Raw genomic sequence first — 22409 nt, 5'->3', positions numbered from 1 at the left:
TATCCAATAAGATGTGTTACATCCTCTTTCTCAAATGTTATACTTGGTCCAGAAATACACGACTGCCATGAGCTCCTTATACCACCTGAATATGAGAAAAATCAGCCTGTATGTTTCTTCCTCTTTAGCTGAGAAAGTCCTATTCTGTGTCACTGCCTATTCTCTGGAATTCTTCCTCTCAAACTATGTAAGAGGTCCCATTTGTACTCTGGTTTTGCGCTTTCTACAGTTGCTTTATCTTTAATTATTAATATGCCTTTATTTCTCATTTGACTGTAAGTTCCATTAGAGGGAGGCTCAATTTATTCATCTTTTTAATAAATATGCAACTGGTATATAGTGACTCCTACAACTGCTGAATGAAGTAGAGTCCTACTGTTGTAAACAAGGATTTCTAAAGCCTGATAGGTGACTCCTGTAGATAAGGCAAGTGAATAAAGTGCTCTGTCCATGGTCAGACACTGATAAACCCAATTCTTAAACCCAAGTGTCCTAGTAGTCATGTCCAATGCCTTTTCCTCCACAATGCACACTACCTGATTGCCTTTGTTGATGTCTAGATTGCATTTAAAGGACTGTTTTCTGCCTTGCAGGGTGGACAAACAGGGTCAAAGGGGCTTCCAGCTGTTACCCCCTCATTCCGCCCTGAAGATGAGCTAGAGCACCTGACCAAGAAGATGCTTTATGACATGGAAAATCCACCTGCTGATGAATACTTTGGTGAGTGGGCTCTAGAGCTGACTTCTGAAGTAAATATTCTGTTCTGTTTTCCTTAATTAGTAATTAGGAGTATGATCAGCTTTACTGGTAAAAGATTTGAGTCTGGATGCACTGGAGTTGGTATGTGCACAAAATTGAGTGTTCTGGAAATTGCTTTATGAGAGACTGCCATAAGTATGATATCTGTTTAGCTTATATTAAAATCTCAGGGGCATTGCAGAGTTTCTTGAGACACAAATTGATTTAAACTTAATCACTGATGATTTATTAGCTTATTTTTAGGCAAAAATGGGGCTTCTATGTGTGTTCAGGCCTAAATATTAATATACAAAATGTAGAATTGGATAGTGTCTAAACTTTCAATTCTTTCCCTATTCAAGTTTAGGAAAAGACATTGTTTCCTTTGTATTTTTTTTTAACTTCTCCCTCTCCAGACCTGTGAATAATTATGAACAGTTAATCCATTCAGACCATTAGCGTAACGTGAATTTATGAATTATATGCTAATTGTGATGAGTTATGGATATATAACTTGTCCTCAAGGAAGTTGTAATTATTCAGAAGAGATAAGAAAAACATACAAATAATTACTAGTCTAGGTAAAAAGTTATAAGAGACATAAGATAGACTTGCTTAGGTCAAATGTTTTAAAATTTAAAAAGCTTCATTAATCTGGAAGGAACATCAGGAATGCTTTATAGAAGAATTAGTGGCACTTGAATCTAGACCCTTTAAAGCAGTACCTCTCAAGTTTTTTTGTTATGAAAGACTCCTCCATAATCTGTTGGAGACCAGTATTTTTATAGAATATAGTAAAAATTAATTACTAGGGAAATTAAATAAAAAGAATACAAAATGGAAGATCAAGTTTTACCATTATTAGATTTAACAAGAATACATTACTCTATTAAATTGCTATAGTATTTCCTATATACTAGCTTTGTATTTCTGTTCTCTCATCACAAGATGATAAACATTTCTTATGCAGATACCCATCTGTGGACCACATTCTGAGTAGTGCTGTTTTAAGGACATACAAAGAAAGGATATTACATTTGGGGAGCACTGGGAGCAAAGGCACAGAGGTAGAAAATTGCACAGCAATTTTTTTTTCAAATATTTTCTGTTTTCATGTGTTCCCACTTGCTTCTTATTTGGGAATATGTAATGACAGGTAAACTAAGGGCACTGGTTCAAAGCCATGCCATAGATGGACTGGGTTAGGATATTACAAACATGGCATTTATTTGTATGCAGGAAGCAGTGTAGCTAAGCTAAAAGAGCACAATAGTGAGAATAAAGAATTCAGGTTCTGGTCCCTCTGCCCCTTGCTGGTTAATCAATATTGGCATGTTCCCCATCTGCCTGAGCCCCATTTCTCACTTCATTAAATCAAAAGTATAGAATAAATGTTTTCTAGAATTTATTTCAGCACTGATAAGATCATATAGAAACAGCATCAATCCAAAGAAATGTGACAAAGTAAAAGCTAAACATAAATGGATAGAGATTAGCACAAGTGCATGGATAATAGTAAAAAAAAAAAGTCTGCTGTTATATTAAAACATACAAAAAGTATATCATGTTCTTGTCAGTGATGTGGGCGAAGGGTTTATGTTGGAGTCTAAGATTCAGAAAAAGCAGGTTAAAAGTGAACAATAAGTTATCTGTATTAAAGTATCTTAAAAATGAAAAGTTAACATACCAAGTATATATGTTTTAAATATTATAGCAAAAAAAATTACATGGCAATAAAGAAAATTGTTTAATGAACATATATTAAGCACTCTGGGAAACAGACATAAATTAAATATTACCTTTACCTTTAAGAATTGTCCTAGTTCTACAACTTACTAGCTTAGACAGTTGAATGAATCACTTACTCTCTCTAAATCCTTGTTTTTGTTTAACTTTATTTATAAAATGAAAATAATTGCTAGCTTATACTGTTAATATGAGTATTGAATAAAATATTTATAGAAAGCACTTAGCCAAGTTCTTGGCATGTAGAATATGCTCAATAATCAAAGTTAGCCCATACTTTATTTAAAAAAAAACTTATGCCCATCAAAATTTCATTAGTAATACCTAACTTCAGTTTAAGTTACTACCTAAATAGATCATAAGTCACTAATTGGTTAATAATCATTGCCAGATAAGAATTACAAACCATAACAAAGACTATGGAATAATGATTAACTATAAAGTGTTTACAATATGGTAGCACTATTTTATGTACTTTATAGGAATTAACTCATTTCATCCTTACAGAAAAAAAATATAACTATGTAAAGTAAATGTTATTATTTTTTCCCAATTAGGAAACTGAGGCATGGAAATGTCAAGTAATCTACCTGTTACAGACAGCTAATAAATTGCAGGAATGAACTAGAATTCAGACTCCAAGTCTATACATTTTTTTTCTTCTAAAAGCTATGTCTCAAGCTTTATTGAGGTATACAAAAACTGTACACAATTAATGTGTATGATTTGGTGGGTTTGTATACACACACACACACACACATATGCACACACACACACACACACACACTTGTATCACTACCTCCACAATCTGGTACTTCCAAAAGTTTAGGTTGGATATTTAGAAAGGTTTTATGGAGAAAATCAGCTTTGAACAGATGGAAAATAAGCAAAGGGTATTCTCTTCTAAGTAAATAGAATAAACAGAATATGAGTTGAAGCCGAGATTATTCAAATAAAATTTACTTCATGTGGAAAACATCCACCAAGTGGCTATTATTTGCAGGCTACTCTGTTAGGTGCTGGAGACAGGCAAATATGGGTTTTACCTTTAAAGGTGCTTATAGTCTAATAGAATATGTGTACAGAGTTATGATGTTTAATTATAACACAAAACAGAAAGTGACAAATGACTTAAAGTTTAGTCAAAGTTCTATGAGATTTCAGAAAAAGGAGCGAGGACATCCCAAGGCAAGAATGGAAAGATGTTGATGGAGTAGTTAGCTTTTGAGTTAAGTCTTTAAAATTATCCTAATGGAGATTGGAAAGTAGGAAAACAGTAGAGAAGTGATGTCATTTCTAATGAGGAAATTTTAACATATAGTGTGAATGCAATCATTGGAGTGAAGCACCCATGTGGGAAGGAAAAAATATTGGGAAGTAAGGTTGGAAAGTAAGTTGGGACTCATGTGGAGAAGACTTTTAATGCCAGACTAAAGGCTGGTGACTTTATCTTACATAATGAGCTTTGGCAGTTTGAGATCAAATGCTATGGGAACTGTTCCATCAATAGTGGTTAAGAATGTGGTCTCTAAAGCCAAAATGCCATGGTTCGAAGGCCAGCTCCACCTCTTACTGGCTAGTTAAAAGCAGGAAGTAATGGATGAGTTAACAGAATCATCACTTACTGTTCCACTCTAAACATTAAACATTCCCCGAGCACATTCTCCATGCCTGCCCCTGTGCTGAGTGTTAGGGACAGCAAGACAGGAGAGAGGCAGACATGTAAGAACTATCAGTGCAGATATCAACGCTGTGCTGGGTCTCCCGGAGGCCTATGTGAGAGTAGAAGACAGAATCCACAAATCTGCCTGGAGATGAGGGAAGAAGGGTTACATATCAGGGTGTTCGTAATTGGAAGACCTGAAAAGAGAGATGAATGAGAGCCTTCTCTTGTTTTCTAACAGAATTTTATCCTAGTTCCATCCTGAGTTGGAAATAACATTGCCAAGCACCACCCTAAAAGAGCTTTACTCTCTTGCACCATCCCAACCCCATCACCTACTCTCCTTTTCCACCAATTTAACAATTTAACGATGGAACTTTATTGACACTACAGCTGATTTGCTGAAGATCATTAAGTGCTTTCTTTCAAAAATCTCCTACTAGGTTACAAGCCGCACTAGGGAGTGGAAGGGAACAAAATCTAAATAAACAGAGTAGGTTCCCCTGTGGTCATGTTGCTTTTTTTTTCATTCCTTAAGTGAAATGATTCATGAATATATTTTCAGTTTTTTGTTTGTTTTCTTTATAGAGCTACTCATCACTTTTAACAGCTTTTTTTTTTTGAATAATTAAAGAACTGTAATTATGGTATGCTTAAAAGTATTGGGAGGAATATCAAAAGATCATTTTACAAATGACTTAAGTACAATGAAGATACCTTTACAATGGAGAGGTCTGGAGGAAACTTTAATTCAAATGATGAAATTTAGCATTACCAATAATGGGACAAATTGACATATGCCAGCTGATATGATATAGCAGGAAGTATACAACATACCTGTGTAATAGTCTGGTTAAAATATTTAACCGGAATCTAACCATTAGGACATAGACAAATCCAGATGATGTGACCTTTTTTAAGACAATTTTCCTAAATTCTTCAAAAAAGTAAATGTTAGAAGATACTATTCCAAATTAAAGGAATTAAAGTATCATGCCATTCAAATGCCAGGTATGAGTCTCGATTGTTTTCTGGATTAAAAAAAAATGTAAAGAATTTGGGTCAAGGTTAGAGAAATTTGAATATGAACTATATATTAGATAATACATCAGTGCTAATTTCTTGACTATGGTAATAATATTATGATTATATAGGAAAATATCCTTATTTTTAGGAGCAACATGTTGAAGTTTTAGGATGAAGTATTCTGATGTCTGAAACTTAACTTTGAAACAGTCTAGTAGTTGATAGATAGATAGATAGATAGATAGATAGATAGATAGATAGATAGATAAATAGATAGACAGACAGACAAACAGGCATACAGATAGACAGACATAGATATTGTGGAAAGGCATGAATGACTTTGGATTAAAACAGCTAAAGATGCTGTTACTACATAGCTACACATGATACCCTTTTTTCCCAAAAAAGTATTGAAGCCTGTCACAAATGAACTATCTTAGACCCCTCTCTTGAGCAGTGTAAACAAAGAGTCATATTTCTATTCCTTTTAAACTTGACTGTTTTAATAACTATAGTAGATCTTTAAATTTTCCCTTTCTTGTGTATGTTTTCTTATTCTCTACAAGACATATACCCTTTGTCTTGTTGCTACAACGATAACCATTATGGTGGTAATAATAAAAACTGACATTTACCTAAAGCTCTACAAGTTTAAAAAGCCTATTCACAGCTGTGGTCTGACCGACAGATCTAGTGGTGATGTCTTCATTTTTTACTTGAGGTAACAGAGACCAGAGAGGCTCACTGAGTTGTCATGATCACATAGCTCATAAGTTTCAGGATTTGGACTTATTTTTCTGATCTTAAGTCCATTCTAATTTATGACCATTATAGAAAGGCACGTGTTGTTCCTGCAGCTTGTCAATAGTTGGCTCTCCCTGTCTCATGTCATCCTTTTTCTCCTGAAGTTGTAGCCTGGACTTCAATATCACTGACAGTATAACTCTCAGTATAACTCCTGAATTAACTGATGTGACACTAAGCATGGACTTTTCGGCCCTGGCCCAGAAGTATACTTTATGAAGAAAGATAGCATGCCTAATACCTCCCTATCAACCATGTTAGCTGACTGTAGCCCTGCTGTTGATCTTAAGGGAAGGCAAAACACTGATAACTACAGCTCATCTTGTTTTCTCAAGTCAGCTCTTCATAAAATATTACAAGCAAAAACCTTTAACTATGTATCATCTGGGTATTTTTTTAAATAATTTCTTCTGAAAAGGTGCTAGTTTTAATGTTTCCATGCTCTCCCTCTTCTTTTTAAAAAATTGTGCCTTGCATTTATAATATTAGATAAATGCCACAAAGGATGACCCATAATACAACAGTTGGGTAAGTCCATATATTTGAAGGGAAGATAAAGTCTCTCATGCTGTGAACATTTTCTATGTACTTGGTCTTAAGTTTGTGCTCTAGCAGTTTCACAAGTATCTTTCCATTGGCAATGAGGTCCTTGAATGGGTCTTGAAACACTAGCCTGTAGGAGAAAGAAAGGAAACCTATAAGAAGGGTAGAGATTGGAGAAAATTCTCACCTAATTCAGTTAGCCAGGCAGCAGGTCTTCAGCTCAAATCATTTGCAGTAATGTTGCATGCCTTAGTTCAAGATCTTGCACAGTGGAGCAACTTGTTCCTCTGGGCAACTTAGAAAAGTATGTCGGAAACATAAAATTTTTAAGTTACCTATTAAAATGAATTTGGGGAGAAATGTATCAGATATTGCTAGAAAATTAGAAGCTTACAGAGCTAGTTGCCAGCATTGGAGCTTATTTTTTGACATTTTTGAGGGGGGAATGTAAAGGAGAGTTGAGTTTTTCTCTAGATATCTTTGATATATCTCTGCATTTATCCAAGAGTTTTCCACGTCGATTGGTACACCAAGAGCCTCTTATTTCTTTACTTTCTTACATTTTGAAAGAGAAAGAGCATATTTGTATGTGAGGGATTCTACATGTCTATATCTGTGTCCATGGCATGATTCTCTCCAAACTAATGGTGTTCTGGCTGTGTAGAACCTAAGACCAAAGACATCACTATGGAATACAGTATCTCTGGAAATGGATACTGTAATATATCTGAGAATGGACTGTAGATATGTACAAGCTTATTTTTAAGCACGAAGCTGTAATTATCTTGACATTGTTTACATGGTGTTGTCTTATTTCTTCTTTAAAAAAAAACTGAAGTGTGGGAGTCTTAAAATTGTTTAGTGAGCTATTTAAAGAATCCTTATGCCTTCAGGAAGCACTAGGTAAATTCTCTTCACAGAACTGGTCATTTATCTAAGAATTTTTTTCTTTATTTCTCTCTGAGTGTTGTTAGTGAGATATACTGAGAAAATTTGCATGAATCCAGAAGTTTGTTCTAGGGAAATTAGGATTACTGCCTCAAAAGACAGCTGGACAGTGGAAGTTAGGAGGCAGCAGGGACCTGGTAAGCCTTAAGAGGAGACAGGCAGAGATGGGCATGTGCTGTGATTACTTTATTGATTAAACCAACTCACCATATTTGGTACTATGTATCTTCTCAATTGAGAGCAAAATGGAAGTCCAGCAAAGTTTCCTGAATATAAGGAGAGTGCCACAAACATCAGGGATGAAAGTCCATTTCTTTTCTAAACTATTAAGACCTCTCGATAAGCAAGCATATATAGAGGACATGGACTAAGATGCTCAGGAACCTGGAAACCACTATTCGAGGTACAGTTGAAGGTATGGAGAAAAGAAAACCTGGAGCCCCGATTTCTATTGGGGGACCGCCATGTGGAAAAGGAATGAATTGTGCTTCCAAAATTAGCAACTAAGGCAAGTGAGGGGATGCTGACAAAGTCCCACTCAGTACAATGAATTAACTTCTTTTAACAGACAGAAACAAGTTCTTAGAAAAACCTAGACCAAAGCCCAATAACCCCTTGTTGGAGAAGTAGGGATAGATATTCAAGCATCTCATGCACTGCCCATCTGTGCTATGCAGTGACTAAGGCATCTAAACTTACCTGGGAATCATTGAATGTCTCTGTCGTTGAATTTCCAGTTCTATCACAAGATTATCATTGTTATTACCTGATTATAATTAACATTTCTATAATGCTTTATAAATCACTTTCATACTGTTATATCATTTGCAGCCCTGCAAAACAGGCCGTATGTTTATTTGCATTTGGTATATGAAGACATAGAAGATTTGAGGGACTCCCACCCTCCAGGGCCACCACTACCACCCCAAAAGACATGGATTCCCTAAGCAGCAGAATTACACCGGGGGCCAGGCCTACTGACTCTAGATCCTGTTCTCTTTCTACCCCATCACATTCTCTTAGCACCATGACGTTGGATTGGTCATAGACGATAAGACAGATCAGTTAACATGCTCTGTGCTATAGCTTTTCTGTCAGTACAAGAAACAATGTGATTGCTTTGAAAAATGCTTCGAGGGTCTCAACTGAGAGGTGCTAAGTAATTTATATTTCATTATTTTTATTATTTTATGTTAAGAAAATGCTTTCCAGAGTGATCCTGTCAATCACAAACTGGCAAATGACTCCAGGTAGTAGGCAACTGCCTCTAGTACAGATGGAACCTGAGACCTTAAGGATCTTTTTTCACAGAAAAATTACCTAATTAATTAAAAACCCTGAAACCACACTAGAGAAAAAAAAGAAAATTAGTGGTTTAGAGAAAAGATTGTATTGATTTTGGGGGAAAAATAGATATCTTGGTTTCATGTCTCCCCAGCTCTTTGTTTAAGGTATCTATGGGTCATGGAAATAGAATGTTTTCTAGTTAATGAGACATATTCGATATATTTTCTTTTGTGGTAATGATTTCTGGTAAAATGTTTACTCAGGGCAATATATGTTTGCAGCACTAAATAAATAATCCTAAGCATTTTAATGTGTTCTATCTTAGCACATGTTAATTTTTAATTAATTTGGCTATCTAGTGTGTTTTTAAGCATTGATTTGGAAACCTAGATTTATAACATCATAAAGAGGATTTAATCTTAGAAACTGTCTAGAACAACCTTTTACATTCCAGAAAACTGAAGCCCAAATGACTCATTCAACGTCACATAGCTGGGAGTGTTTTGAACTCTGTAGCCAAATTCCCTCTCTAATGAAGAATAGGAATTAGTCTCTGCTAGCAGGAAGAGGACTGGCAGGGCTATTCACAAAGGTGAGAAAGTAGGTGAGGACCTGCTATTTTGGTGAATCTAGACTTGGATACACCTTATTCAAACCTGGGTTAAAAATACTTTGCCCTAAAACGTAATAAAATAAGTCACTATCTTCTTAGGACCTATGTAAGGTACTGTCCTGAGTTCCTTGATTTTCAAATATAAAATAACTGAAGAGATACCCGATATTTTTTTTCTCATTCTCACCAAATTATTTACTAGTAATATTTGTTGTCTATCTTTCCTGCTAGAATGTAAGTCTGATTAAAGGCAATAATTTTATTTAGTTTACTGTTGTGTCCCCATATTCGGCCCTAAAAAATGCCTGGTTCATAGGAGATGTTTGATATTTGTTTAATTAATGAACCTATAAATGAAAATTATGAGCAGATATTCCATATTCCCTGTGGCGGGACATGGTATATAGGAAACTACAGTGGGGAAATGCTTCAGTCACTTAACATTTATTTAACACCTTATGGAATGATAAAGTGTTAGAGCTGCAGGTAGTCCTAGAGACTACCAAGGAAAATCCCCTCATTTTTAGAGATGATGAAAATGAGTGAATTTTCTAGATTCACAAATTATTTAATGAAAGAGCACTGAATTATAACTCATCCTTTCTTTCCTTCTTCTTCTTTTTTTTTTTTTTTTTTTTGTTTCATCACTTAAAGGCGCTAGAGAATGTATAGAGTAAGAAAGACATGCTTGCTACATTCATTGAACTTCAATCAAAATTAGATCGACACGCTTGGACTTGATCTCTTTTGCATGTGTTTTCTGTAAAAATTAAGGATTAAAATTGGTCAGTAGATAGGTTACATAGTCCAATTTTACCCCACTCCGCAGTTTCTTTGTAGTCATTTGTTCCTAGTACAATCCCTTACCGCCTCAATTTTCTTCTGTTCTAATCTAATTGGGTCAAATGGGCAGAGCATCATATTGAAAGAAACATTCTGTCCCCATATTTAAGTGTGTTTTCCATAGCAACCAATTGTGAAAGGTCACTAGGCCCCTTCAAGGATGTGAAACACCACTCAGGATTGGTGTCTCATGGTGTCTTAATACAAACAGACACTCACTCATTCAGTTACATTGGGATCACCATTCTCTTTATCAGAGAATGAAAAGTAGAAAAGAATTTCCTACTTTATAATCAAACATCCTTTGCCTAAAACTGTAAAGGCAGGTTTGACATCCTGGAAGAGAAAGAGCTGGTGAGGGCACGCACTGTGTATAGCAAAAAACAGTCTCAGTTCATAGGTTGTCTATGGCTGTGTGCTGAGACTTGGCAAGAATTGACGCCTGAACATACAAATGCTAACTATGCATTTTCTAACCTCAAACATATTAATACAGACAACTGAATTCAGCTCTCTTCCCCCTCCTAACTACTCTTTTTCACCCCCGCCAGCACTTTCCCCAGAAATTTCTCTAAAACACTCAGATAATCATCTCCTTCCAGACTTTGAAGTGACATTAGAATTGTCAGAAGACATAATTAATTGACTGTCAGCAAAGCCATTGTTTGAACATCTGTGGAGTTCTACTTGGTAGGCATCTGTTGTACTTTTAATTGAATGGATTCATTCATCTACAAATATTTATTGAGTGCCTACTATACACCAATCGTTGTGTATACTATGGAAGATAATAGAAATGAAGTAGCATCATGGCCAAGGAGAGAAAGCACTTGTTAAATCTTCTAGCACCAAGGGCTTTAATGAGAAACAAATTTCATGACTGTCAATAGAAAACACATTTTTTTTTTCAACTAGGTTCAGGGGCTTTTGCCACTATTACCAGCTGACCTGTGCGACATAAAATGCCAGAGAAGTCCACATGAACTGACACTATATCTGGGGAGTAGAGACTGGTTGGCAATGTACTATCTATGGTTAGAGTTTTCAGCAAAGACAGTTGAATGCTCTTAAACAAAAACAAGCTGAAAATATACAAAGCCAATAAACTGGGAAATCCCAGAAGCAGGTCCAAATGAATGACCTTATCCCAGTCCTCTTCCTAAGTGTGACTCTGATGTCAGTCATGTTGCATTAAATTCTCCTAGATCTACTACAGTGCTGAACAGCTCTGATCTCTGTCCTCATCTGGTTCACTATTGAAACTTTGTATGAGTCCTGGACCTGGCTCCACTTCTATCTGGAAATGAGCATCATTTGTTAAAATTCAACAAGAAAAAACAAAAACACTATGCAGGATTTAATCATTGAGGGAAGGGAAGGTAGTGCAGTAGGCAGGATGTAAGGGAAACATTTATTAACCTCCACTGCCTCTCTCTTTCTTTCTTATTCAGCCTTAGGGTCATGGCAAAGTTAAAGAGGGCACTTAGAAATCTGGTTTAATAAGTTCCCATTCTTCTGTTATTGGAGGGCATCTTTATAATTTTTACCACCTATGGTAAAAATGATATATATACTATACTATTATTTGCCAACATTTTTTATTTAAATCAATTAATTTTTGAACCTATTTTATATTCATCCATGTCAATAATATTTATAACTTGATTTTATGGGTTGAAGTACTTATTGTTTTTCCTCTTAAAAAAGGCACTAAACTAAATACCGTATTTAAATTTGAAAATACTCATCCATGGACCCTTGAACCATAATGTTCAAAATATTGAGAAATGAGGATACAGTTCAGCAAGAAGACAAATTGATGAACACCATAATGAAATGATGGCCTCAAGATTACTTATCCAGTGAGTCGTTTTCTAAAATAAGCGTTATTTATACTGAAAGTCCTCATGTAATTGTGAGAGGCAGTGTAGTGGTATAAAGAGCTGGGCATCAAGCATTCAGAGGCCAGATTCTGGATTGACCCTGTCCCACTGACTTGCTACGCCACCTTCATCCAGCCCCTTTTCCATGGGCCTCATTCCTCAGTTTAGGAGATTAGACTTCATCATCTATTGGGATCCTTTGGCCGCTTAATTTATTTACCTTATATAATTTTTAAATATTGTCCTCTATACACATTTAAAATGTAGGTAATAGAACACAACTGCCCTAAGTAAAATTATGGCATTGCTCGTTTCAAGAGTTCCACAGAAAAGTTGAAAAAGAAACTCAAGGATTATATTTCCTAGACCATTTTATACTTTGCTCAGTGCTGTTCTTCATTTCTTAAGGTTTTTGAGAGGATCCACTGCATTTAAAGTAGCTTTAATCAGAATAAAATAAGAATGCAGAATATAAGGAATACTATGTACTCAGTTGGATACCCTAGCATCACTGTTTAAGGATTTTCCTGCATAAGCAATAATGTTGTTCACTAATGGTACTTAGCATACATAGTGATATTAATATCAGTAACCAGTAATGTGACACTGTTCTTCTGTGTAGATAATACAGCACTGTCATAAAAATGAATAATTCATCTTTTGTTACATGGCATAGTGAAACAAGCACTGGACTTGGAGTCAGGAAATCCAAGTGTAAATCCTATTTCTTCTTTGTTTGACATTGGCGACATTTGACATTTGCAATATGCTTTAGAATATATTGTTATGCATCATGTAAAAACATTTCAGCAGTTTTAAGGTTAGTGTTATCATTTTCCTAGAGAAATTAGCTTATCTAAGGACATTTTAGTAAATGGAACAAAATTAAGTTAGGTTTAGGTTTTCTGGATTAAATTACCTGTACTTCCAGACATTTTATATAACTTCTTAACTTTCATGAATTTCAATTATTTCTGCTATGAAAAAAGATCGTTATGATCCCTGTTTACTTTATTACCTTATTATGAGGATCAATTTAAATAAAAAGATGTTAAAATACAATCTAAACCATAACAGCTCAAAATTTTAAGAGATGTTAGTATTGCTTCCCAGTGCAGCATCTGGTTTGATTTATGCCATTTATGATTAGCGTGTAATAATCAACTGTGAATTTTTAATGTTAGTGTTTGCCTCTATTTGAATTAGCACTTTGTGTTTTCTTATTGTGTACTCTTGTTATTGGAATTTCATTAGATAATACAAAAAAATGTTTTTCAGTCATTGTGTGTGAGAAAGCAATACACAAAGATATACCACAATGTTCTCATTTGCTGAGCAAACTGCTCTTGCTTTTTAATGTGGAATGCAGAAGAACTAATTGAAAAGAGACAAAAATGAATTTTGACTCAGATTGTGCAAGATGAATCATAACCTACTTTCTCATCTGAGTTGTGAAGAAAAAAATTAAAGAAAACCAACTACCACACAACCTTACTGTTAGTGTCAGCATAATCAGTATAGAATGTTTTTCAGCAGAACAAAGAATGCATTACTACTAGGGAGAGAACTGCAGGTATTAGAAAACCTAGATAATTTTTTTCTTTTGTCTATAGTCTGCTGAAATTCTTTTTTCTTTTTTTTTTTTTTCTGTCTTCATTAAAACTTTCCAATCGAGAGTTTGAACCCATCAGTTTGGAAACCAATGGTTTGTTTCCCAAACCATTCAGAAATGTGCCTGTGAAATCTATAGAACAATTAGAGGCCAGTTGGAGACTGGACAAGCTTGGACCACATTTGATCTCAGTGTTCTTTTGTCAAGCAGTGGGGAGCAGGGAGACAGCAAAGCAACAAAAACCTGACCACAGTGCAATTGCTGCTTCCTTGAATTTAACTTACTTGGGTTATTGAGGTGAATGATAAAGAAAAAATGAAGGTATTGTCCTGCTGTGGTCCAGGATCCAGATGTATAATCTATATCGCTTGTAAATGTAGCTTTAAAAAAATTTTGTACAAATAGAGAGGCACTATAACCTACCCCAAACATAGTCTCCAATGCTTAAGTCACAATTAAGTTCTTTCTAAATTTTGTTATTGTTATATTTTATTCATAACTTTTATGGCTTTTAGTTCCCACCTATATATGTATACACACATATGTAGATATGTTGCACATAACCAAATAATATACATATAAATATGTCTGTTTATATGTCTATACATCCTACTTTACTGTAAGATTACTGAGAGAAAAGGTCACATCTTCTTTATCTTGGTCTTTCTCTGTGCCACTCCACCAAGACATTTGCTTGCAGTAGAGTTTCTCTAGTCTGACTTGATCCTAAATATTCTAACTAATGCCTCTGTTTAAAATAAGACTTGCAGGTATTAAGCACTTACTATGTACTACAAGTTTTACATGCTTTACTCATGTTTCTTGACTATAACCCTAAGAAGTAGGTACTAATCTCTTACAAATGAAGAATTGAAGCAAAGAGAAGTTAAATAATTTTCCCAGAGTCTAGTAATTATTGGAGGTGCAATTTGAACTCAAAGCCTTGCTCTTAACCTCAGCACGTACTGTGTCTATGACTATAGCTTGCAGAAGGGCAGCTAACTAGGCCTGGTAGAGGATTGGACCCATAGAGTCCGTGCTCATCATACGACTTTTCTGCCAAATCCCATTTTATTTCTTCCTCTTACTATCTTGGGAGATTTTTAAAATATGATTTGATTTCCTTTGACGAAGGGTCCTATGACTGACCAGGCAACGGGTAGAAATCCAAGTGCGCTATCTCTCTGTTTACACCAGATGTCTGCAAGAACACTGGGCTTCCCGATGAGAGTCATGGTACTCAGATGGGCCACTTACTCCAGGTGATATAAGACAAGTGCTGAAGATAATACTCTTTTTGTTAACAGCACTTAAGATATACATCTGTTCTCCCTTGAACTTCAAATCTGGTTCTTGTGATTTTAGCAATATCTATATCCAGAAATTTCCTTCTCCCAATACTTCATCCCCATCCAGTTCTGCCTTCTTTCACGCATGGAAATACTTTTAATTCTTAAAATTCATCCACAGTGGCATCTGCTTGTCTAGTGAGCTTTAGAAAAAGCTAAGTCCAGCCTCAGTGCCAAAATGGAAATGAGAGAGGGAGAAGGGAACTCATCTTGAAAATAAGGTTGCCCTATTGACATGTTATCAAGCAGAAGAGTTGAATGCAATAGCTAGCAATTGGCTCGCTCAGTCGGAAGTTGATGCTATTTTAGGCCGTCAGCAGGAGTGTCACTGTATCTGTGAATTTTGGCATTTTATTTCATTAAGGTGGTTCAGGAAGCCAGACACTACTTAACTGATTCTTCGACTTAGTTCCCACTCCTAATTTTGGATGTGTGGTGTCTTCAGGCAGCTGTTGTGCCACCCTGATTTTAAAGAAAACTTTTCTTGTGCTTTTAAAGCAATCCTGGGAACAGTCTACTCCACAGTCCTACTCTCCTGGAATCTCATGCTCTACGTCTCTGGTCATAGGCACGTGGGGATACTATCGCTTCCGGTTCTCCTCTGGCAGATCAAGGAAATATAACTCAGGTGCCATCCAAACTTTGTAAGAGCATTCTCACTAAGACATTAGGCTCAAGGTGGATTTTCACTGGGAGATTACATAAGAAGATACCTATGGAAGGAATGGCCTCCGCATCGCAGTTACTTGCGAAGTCAAGAGATATCCTAGACAGGCACAAGATCTGTTTAGGTAAGACTAGGACAATTCTAAACTTTGTTTGTTGGTAAGGGTTTGGAATCTGATTTCATTTACAAACATGTTTTAAATGAGGAAGATAAAGATCTCTAGATAAAAAATTTATAGTATTTGTTTGCTCCTTCATTTATCGATTCAGTAGTTATTGAAGGCCTTCTCTCTGTACAAAGCACTGCACTAGGCATTGCCATTAAATATTAGTCTACAAAATAGAGACAGTGTTTACAAATAACTCAATTGCAATCTGACGAATGTATTACTGGAATTAGGCGAGCAGTACAATGGGAAGAAAGAAATTAGAATGGCTTCTACGATTGAAAAATTGGGGAAAGGTGTTCTAACATAACTGATGTTGGGCTGAATGTTAATGGAATTTTTCAGGTAAACCATTACTTTAAGGACATTTCAGAAAAACAGTTTAGTGGGTGCAAAGACCAAAGAGAGAATTGCAAAAAATATAATATGATGACCAGTGGTCAAGTCAAATGGCTTTTTGTTTTCTACCAAAGGGTCTAGAGTCTGCTTTGTAATCCTTGAGGATTCATGCAGAATTTAAACAAAGGAACAGCATGATCTGATAGATACTGGTTAGAGATCATTCTGGGTACTGCTGGGGGCATGGATGTTAAACAGAAGAAGATTTGGGGAGTCAGTTTGGGTGTCATTTGCATTAATCTAAGAGGACCTAATCGATTAGAGCCTGAACCTAGACCGTCACATGTTCCGACAATTCAGAGAAGAGGGTTGAGTAGAGTCTCATTCCTGGGCTCTGCCTTGGGTGGACGATGACATTAAGCGAGATGAGCAAACAGAAGTTTAATAGTGACATGCCATTAGTCCCTAGAAGTCCTTCTTATCAGGAAGCAATTTACTCCCATTTGTTAGTGTTTATTGAGTACCTACTGTGTGCAGACACTGTTACAGGCATGGGCACAACAGCAATGAATAAAGGAGACAAAAAGCTTCTATTATTTGGCTTCCATTCTAGTGAAAAGAAACAACACATAAATAAGTCAAGTATATAGTATGGCAGGTGGTAGAATATCCTATAGAGAAAATCAAGCAGGAGAAGGGGGATAGTGAGTGTGCTGTGGCACTGGTGGAGAGGGAAGCAACACGAAATAATGTGGCAAATGTAATTGTGAGATTCCTGTTGTTGGTGAAATCTGGTCTGCCTAATTTTGTTTTCTTTCCATTTGTGTCTGTTTTATAAATTATTTCTTCAAAACAAAAGAAATCAGCAGCAAGAGCAACATAAACATTTACAAACACATAGATGCATACACAATGGTTTGTGTTGCCAACATAACACATGCCAGGAAAAACAAAACAACAGCTAAAAAGTAAATATCACACACACAAAAAAGAGGATGGGGAGAGGGAAAATAAGAGAATCCCTCAGACACTAACCCTTGTCATTCAAATCTCAGGATGGTTTGAATTAGAAAGTCACAGAAAGGAGAGAGGTAATCAGTATTTGAACCAGGATAATAATTCTGATATTTTCGTAATTCTGGGAGACCTTAGATTTAATCCAACTTTCTTAGTTTGGACAGAGAAACCTTGGACCTAGCAAGGAAGTAACATATTCAAGGACACCCAGATCGGTGTGGAATTCAGGTTTTCTTGCAGCCTATTTAGAGTTCCTGTCATTATCCACCATTCCAGAGAAGCCCAAAGTTTGGGATCTGAGGTCTGATGTCCTGGATTTGAATTTCTACTTTGCCACAGTGACCCTGAGCAAATTTAGCCTCTCTTTTCACAATTTTCTCATTTGTGAAATAGAGATGATTATAATAGTATTTATGATAGTGTTTTTGAGGTTTACATAACTTAATAGTAATACTTGCTAATTAATTATAACAGGTTCTGACCCACAGTTACTTTTTAAAGAATGTTCATGCATTATTGCAATGCCGAGAGTATTAGAACATAATGATGTAGGTTGCTTGGGCTTTGTGTTCGTTCATAAACTTGAAACCAGTCTCTGATGATGGCCACATGTAAAATCTTCTGGAATCCTGTTTACCCAGCATATATATCTGAGTTTAATGATGTTACCTACTTACTGTGTTCTGCAGTTAGTCTGCATTTTACGCTATTGCTCTTTCTGTGCCATTCCTACTACTCAGTCATAGAGTTATAAAATCATAATTTGTTGAAGCTGGAGGGACCTGGAGGGAATTCTCACCTTGAAGACTGGTTCTCACCTTGAAGACTAAGTTCACCTAGGGGAACTTTATCACTATATCTACATACCCTTGTACACCTACCTTCTACATACATACACCGTGACTCCAACATAAACCTAGACCTACCTCCACTGAGAAAATGTTATCGCTCTGAGAAAATTTAACTGATAGAGTATGCCATATCCACCAGGTTTAATATAAGGAGCGGGGTAGCAGAGGGAGTTCGAGAATTAGTGATCAATTTTCATGAAAACCGAGAACCGGAGAGTAGCAATAACTTCCCCAACATCACAGATCGTATATGACAGATCTACGTGTAGAACCTGCAGCTTCTTTCAGTATTAGGCAGTTTTTTTGTTTATTCCTCAAAGCTGCCTTTATGGAATGCACTGTGTTCTCCTTGGTGTTTGTAGAGGAGTACGAGGCAAAATGAAGGTGGTGATTGATTTGCCTGAGATCTTATAGCAAATCAGTTGATCAAGAGAAGATTAGTTCATTATATTATGCTGTTCTACACATATTCACTTGATTCTAGTTAGTAACAGCTCATCGATATGGAATACACATTTTCATTATAGTAAGTTTGTGGGTAGCATAGCTTTTTTTGTCTGTTTTCAATTTCTATTTCTTTGATAACTAAACAAATAGCAGAGATGGTGAAACTCAGCAGGAGAACTATCTCCTAAATTTTCTGTGATCTCTTCTTTTGTGAGTCAGTATGTCTAGTAATGACACAGTAGATTATAAGGTTACTTTGTTTGGTTGATAAGTAAATACTTATTGAAAGCCTACTATATACCCATCACTGATGTAGGTGGGGGTAAATCAAGAGTTGCTATAATTTTTTTCTGGAAAAAAAATGTGTGCTATAAATAATTAAATTCAGAAGTCTGTGTTCCTAAGAAACACATAGACTACTAGAGGTTAAGAAATGAAAATTATATAATAATCTTTTTATCATGTGATAAGTGTTATAAAGGAGCTCTGTACATCTGGCTATGAGAGAGAATGTCTAGGGGCATGGGATGAGTGGAGATATTAAGAGATATTAAACCAAGTTTTCAAGGAGGAACAGACTTTTTCCAAGTAGAAAGGAGGGGAAAGATGTTACGTGGAGAAAAAATAGCAGGTGCAAAAGAATAGAGGTAGGAAATAGCATGGTGAACTGGGAAGCAGTAAGATATCGCAGACTTGGTGACAGAAGTTCTCTGGGACTGAAGTTAAGTTCAGTTAAATGAAAAGTTATGGGACATTGGAAAGATAGAGAACCCAGAGGCTAATGGTGAAAGCTCTGGTGTGATATATCAGAGAAAGGATCTTTTTCTGTGCAAAATGAAAAATTCATGACCATTGTTAAATAGATGGTAACATCAGATTGGTGATTTATGAAAAATAGAGGGGATATCCACTATTATTGCCATGTAACACTGCTAACGGCCTAGCTAACTTTATAAAGCCACTTCACAGGGGATAATGGAGCTGGAAATTTCATGAGAATAGACTTAAGGGACTTGTGGGGTGAGAAAAAAGGTATTGCTATCATTTTTCTCATAGTTCAAAACAGGAAATGCCTAGGTATGCAGAAATGCAAATGAAGTCAACTATGTTTTTGGTGTGTTATAATTTTTGCACACTAGAAGTACTATTACTGAATACAACTAACTCTGTGAATAATTCACCAGATTTAACTGAAGGCAAACCAACGGATTTTAAAAGAGAACATACAGGTTTAAAGATTACTTTCAATTTTCAAAAAAATAAGCAGATCCTCAGAAAATTTGTATGTTTTTGTGTGTGTAATATGTATAGTGTTTGTGTCGGTCCCACCTTCAAACAGAAAACTTTTCAATCTCTTCATGACTACTTCAGAATTTATATGTGTTTAGAGTGGAAATTTCCTTGAAGTCATCTCCTAATTCTGTTATTTTTTTTTTAATGAAGAAAATCATGTCCAGAGAGAAACAGAAGTTCAAGCCATAACCACGAATTGGCAATGTCTAAGCTAAAATTTGGTTCTTTGCATTATCCCAGAAAACCTCATTTCCTTTATTTGCAAAGTGCTTGCTGGTATGAAATGAGTGGATTTTCTCAAGGTAAAGATTATCTTCGTAAATGTAAATGTACTTGTAAATGTAGAAACATTAAGAATATTTGGGGAATATTCGTACTTGTAAATGTAGAAACATTAAGAATATTTGGGGAATCTAGTAAAGAAGTATGATTGGATTTATCATATGTAACTGTAGTTCAAATCATATTTCTAAAGGAGAAGAGAGTAGGGCATGAGTGTGCGAAACATGAGAATACCTTAAGTCTCTTCCCTCTACTCCTTCACTATCAAGCTGGTTTGTTATGTTATAAAGATATTTTATCAACTAACTTTGTCGCTTAAAAGAACATAAAATAATAATTGTATAGTTCTGTAGAGTAAGAGTTCGATATGGATCTTGATAGGCTAAAATTAACGTGTTAGCAGGGCTGCATTTCTTTTTCTTTTCCAACTTCTAAGAATGACCCTCATTCCTTAGCTTGTGGCCCCATTCTTCCATCTTTAAACTCCACAGCATGGCATCATTGACCATTTCTCAATAGTCAAGTCCTCTCTGACCACAGCTGGGAAAGCTGCTCTGATTTTAACCTCCTACATGACTAAATTGAGTCCCACTGGATAGTCCCAAGTTATTTCCCTATCTTGTGATCCTTAAATTAAACACATCTGAAAAGTCTCTTTTTAAATATATAGTATCATCTTCACAGGTTCTATGGACTAGGACATGGTCGTCTTTTGGAAATATGCTGCCTACCACAATGCCCTTCTGGTAAATTTACAATGGTCTTCTAAAGATAATAATTCGATCCTTGGGATTTACATGGAGGTACCCCACAAAAGCATTACTGTTAGGGAGTATTACTCTTCCTGTGGATTCTAACCTTGGAGTAAAGGAAAACTTGAGATTTGCCTTAAAATGTATGGTGCTGATAACTCCACTGTGGGAAAGGTCATTCAATAACCACATGAAGGTCCTGGAGTCTCTAGAAAATATTTGCTGATTCCCAAGTAAGCTTGGTCCTTTTGATGGAACATTTAAGCTCAGAAGTTATTAGAAGTCCAGCTATGGTTTCCCTTGACATTGGTCATCTTTGTCCAGTCCTTCACTTAATGCATGTAGGCTCCTTCTTTCCTTTTTTCCTTGTTTTCTTCCTTTCTCCCTTCCTACCTCCCTTTGTTTCCTTCTTTTCATTTATAGAGAAGTGCTGGACAAAAGGAAGGATATGAGTGAGAGAAGAATGATGAGGGGGAAGTATACGTGTTAAGAGACTGTTCTGGAGGAAAGGTTTTCTGTCCCCGACCCTGTGCGAGTCTGTCTCGTGAAACAGTTTTGTTTTCTGAAAATAGTTAAGACACGAGTTCCAGAATTGGGTAGTAGAAAACTCCATGGAATACACTAAAGAGAATTAAAGATCTTTGTCTTATGATTAATATTATAGAAAAGGACATGTTCATCCAAACAGATTTTCTTTTTTTTCTGAATTAGAAACAAACATAGCTCCCAGATGGAAGAGTTAATTTCCAACAATGAGAACCAGGTCAGACACAATTCAGAAATGAGTGGAGTTATTCTAAGATTGCAATAGGAAGAGAAATAAGGGAACATGTTCTAATAGTCCTGAGGATACACATGAGTTTACTTTCCAAAATCTCTTCTTGTAGGAGCCACTGTGTACAGTAATTTTTCTTATTAATACTGATTATTAAAACAATTCAATTAATCAATATAGAGCATAAAAGAATATTCTACTGGAAAGAAAAAAAAGACAAAAATTTTTGAAGTACCTGATTCATATATCTTCTTCATAAAATGAAGGTGAAAACGTAAATTCTACTACACTGGGATAAAACCAAATATCAGTGAAAATGCTCTTTAAACTATTAGAAACATAAAGGTTATTCTTTCTACTCCTCTTATTCTGTTATGTCAACTTAGAGGTAATTTATTTCCTTTCACTTGGGCCAGAGAGAAAAGTTAGACCCGCCACTACTTTAGCTGTAGTATCAAAGTGGGCGAATCCCAAATGGACGTCAAACTAGGTGAAAAATTGCTAGACGGGGCTGTCCTTGAGCTCCTGCTGCCATAGTCATGGACACAGATGGTTTGATCTTTGTTACTTTAAAGATGATTACCTCTACAGCAGTCCTGATTCTAATCCAGGTCTCATCATGACTACATACAGTTACAATCTAAAGGGAACAGTCTTGTATTTCTGTGCTGCAGAGTGGCTATATCTGTACTAGAGTTCTCAACCTATCTTAGGACTTTTGTTTTTGTTCACCAAAAGTGTGTGTGTGTGTGTGTGTGTGTGTGT

The 22409-nt window shown here is 35.8% G+C and overlaps 1 protein-coding gene across 26 annotated transcripts in view; it reads left to right on the top strand.

Moving 5' to 3' along the window:
* Positions 1-22409, top strand: part of LPP (LIM domain containing preferred translocation partner in lipoma) — a 640361-nt gene that overhangs the window by 474030 nt on the left and 143922 nt on the right. For all 26 annotated transcript variants that reach the window (XM_023525869.1, XM_011381721.2, XM_011381711.2 and 23 more), the window contains one exon: positions 594-720. In XM_023525869.1, coding sequence (XP_023381637.1) covers positions 594-720 — 127 coding nt within the window. The remainder of the gene's footprint in view (positions 1-593; positions 721-22409) is intronic.

This window comes from Pteropus vampyrus, unplaced genomic scaffold, assembly GCF_000151845.1.
Source record: "Pteropus vampyrus isolate Shadow unplaced genomic scaffold, Pvam_2.0 Scaffold14, whole genome shotgun sequence".
NCBI lineage: Eukaryota > Metazoa > Chordata > Mammalia > Chiroptera > Pteropodidae > Pteropus > Pteropus vampyrus.
The sequence above is the reverse complement of the archived record's forward strand: the minus strand, read 5'-3'. Positions and strand labels throughout refer to the sequence as shown.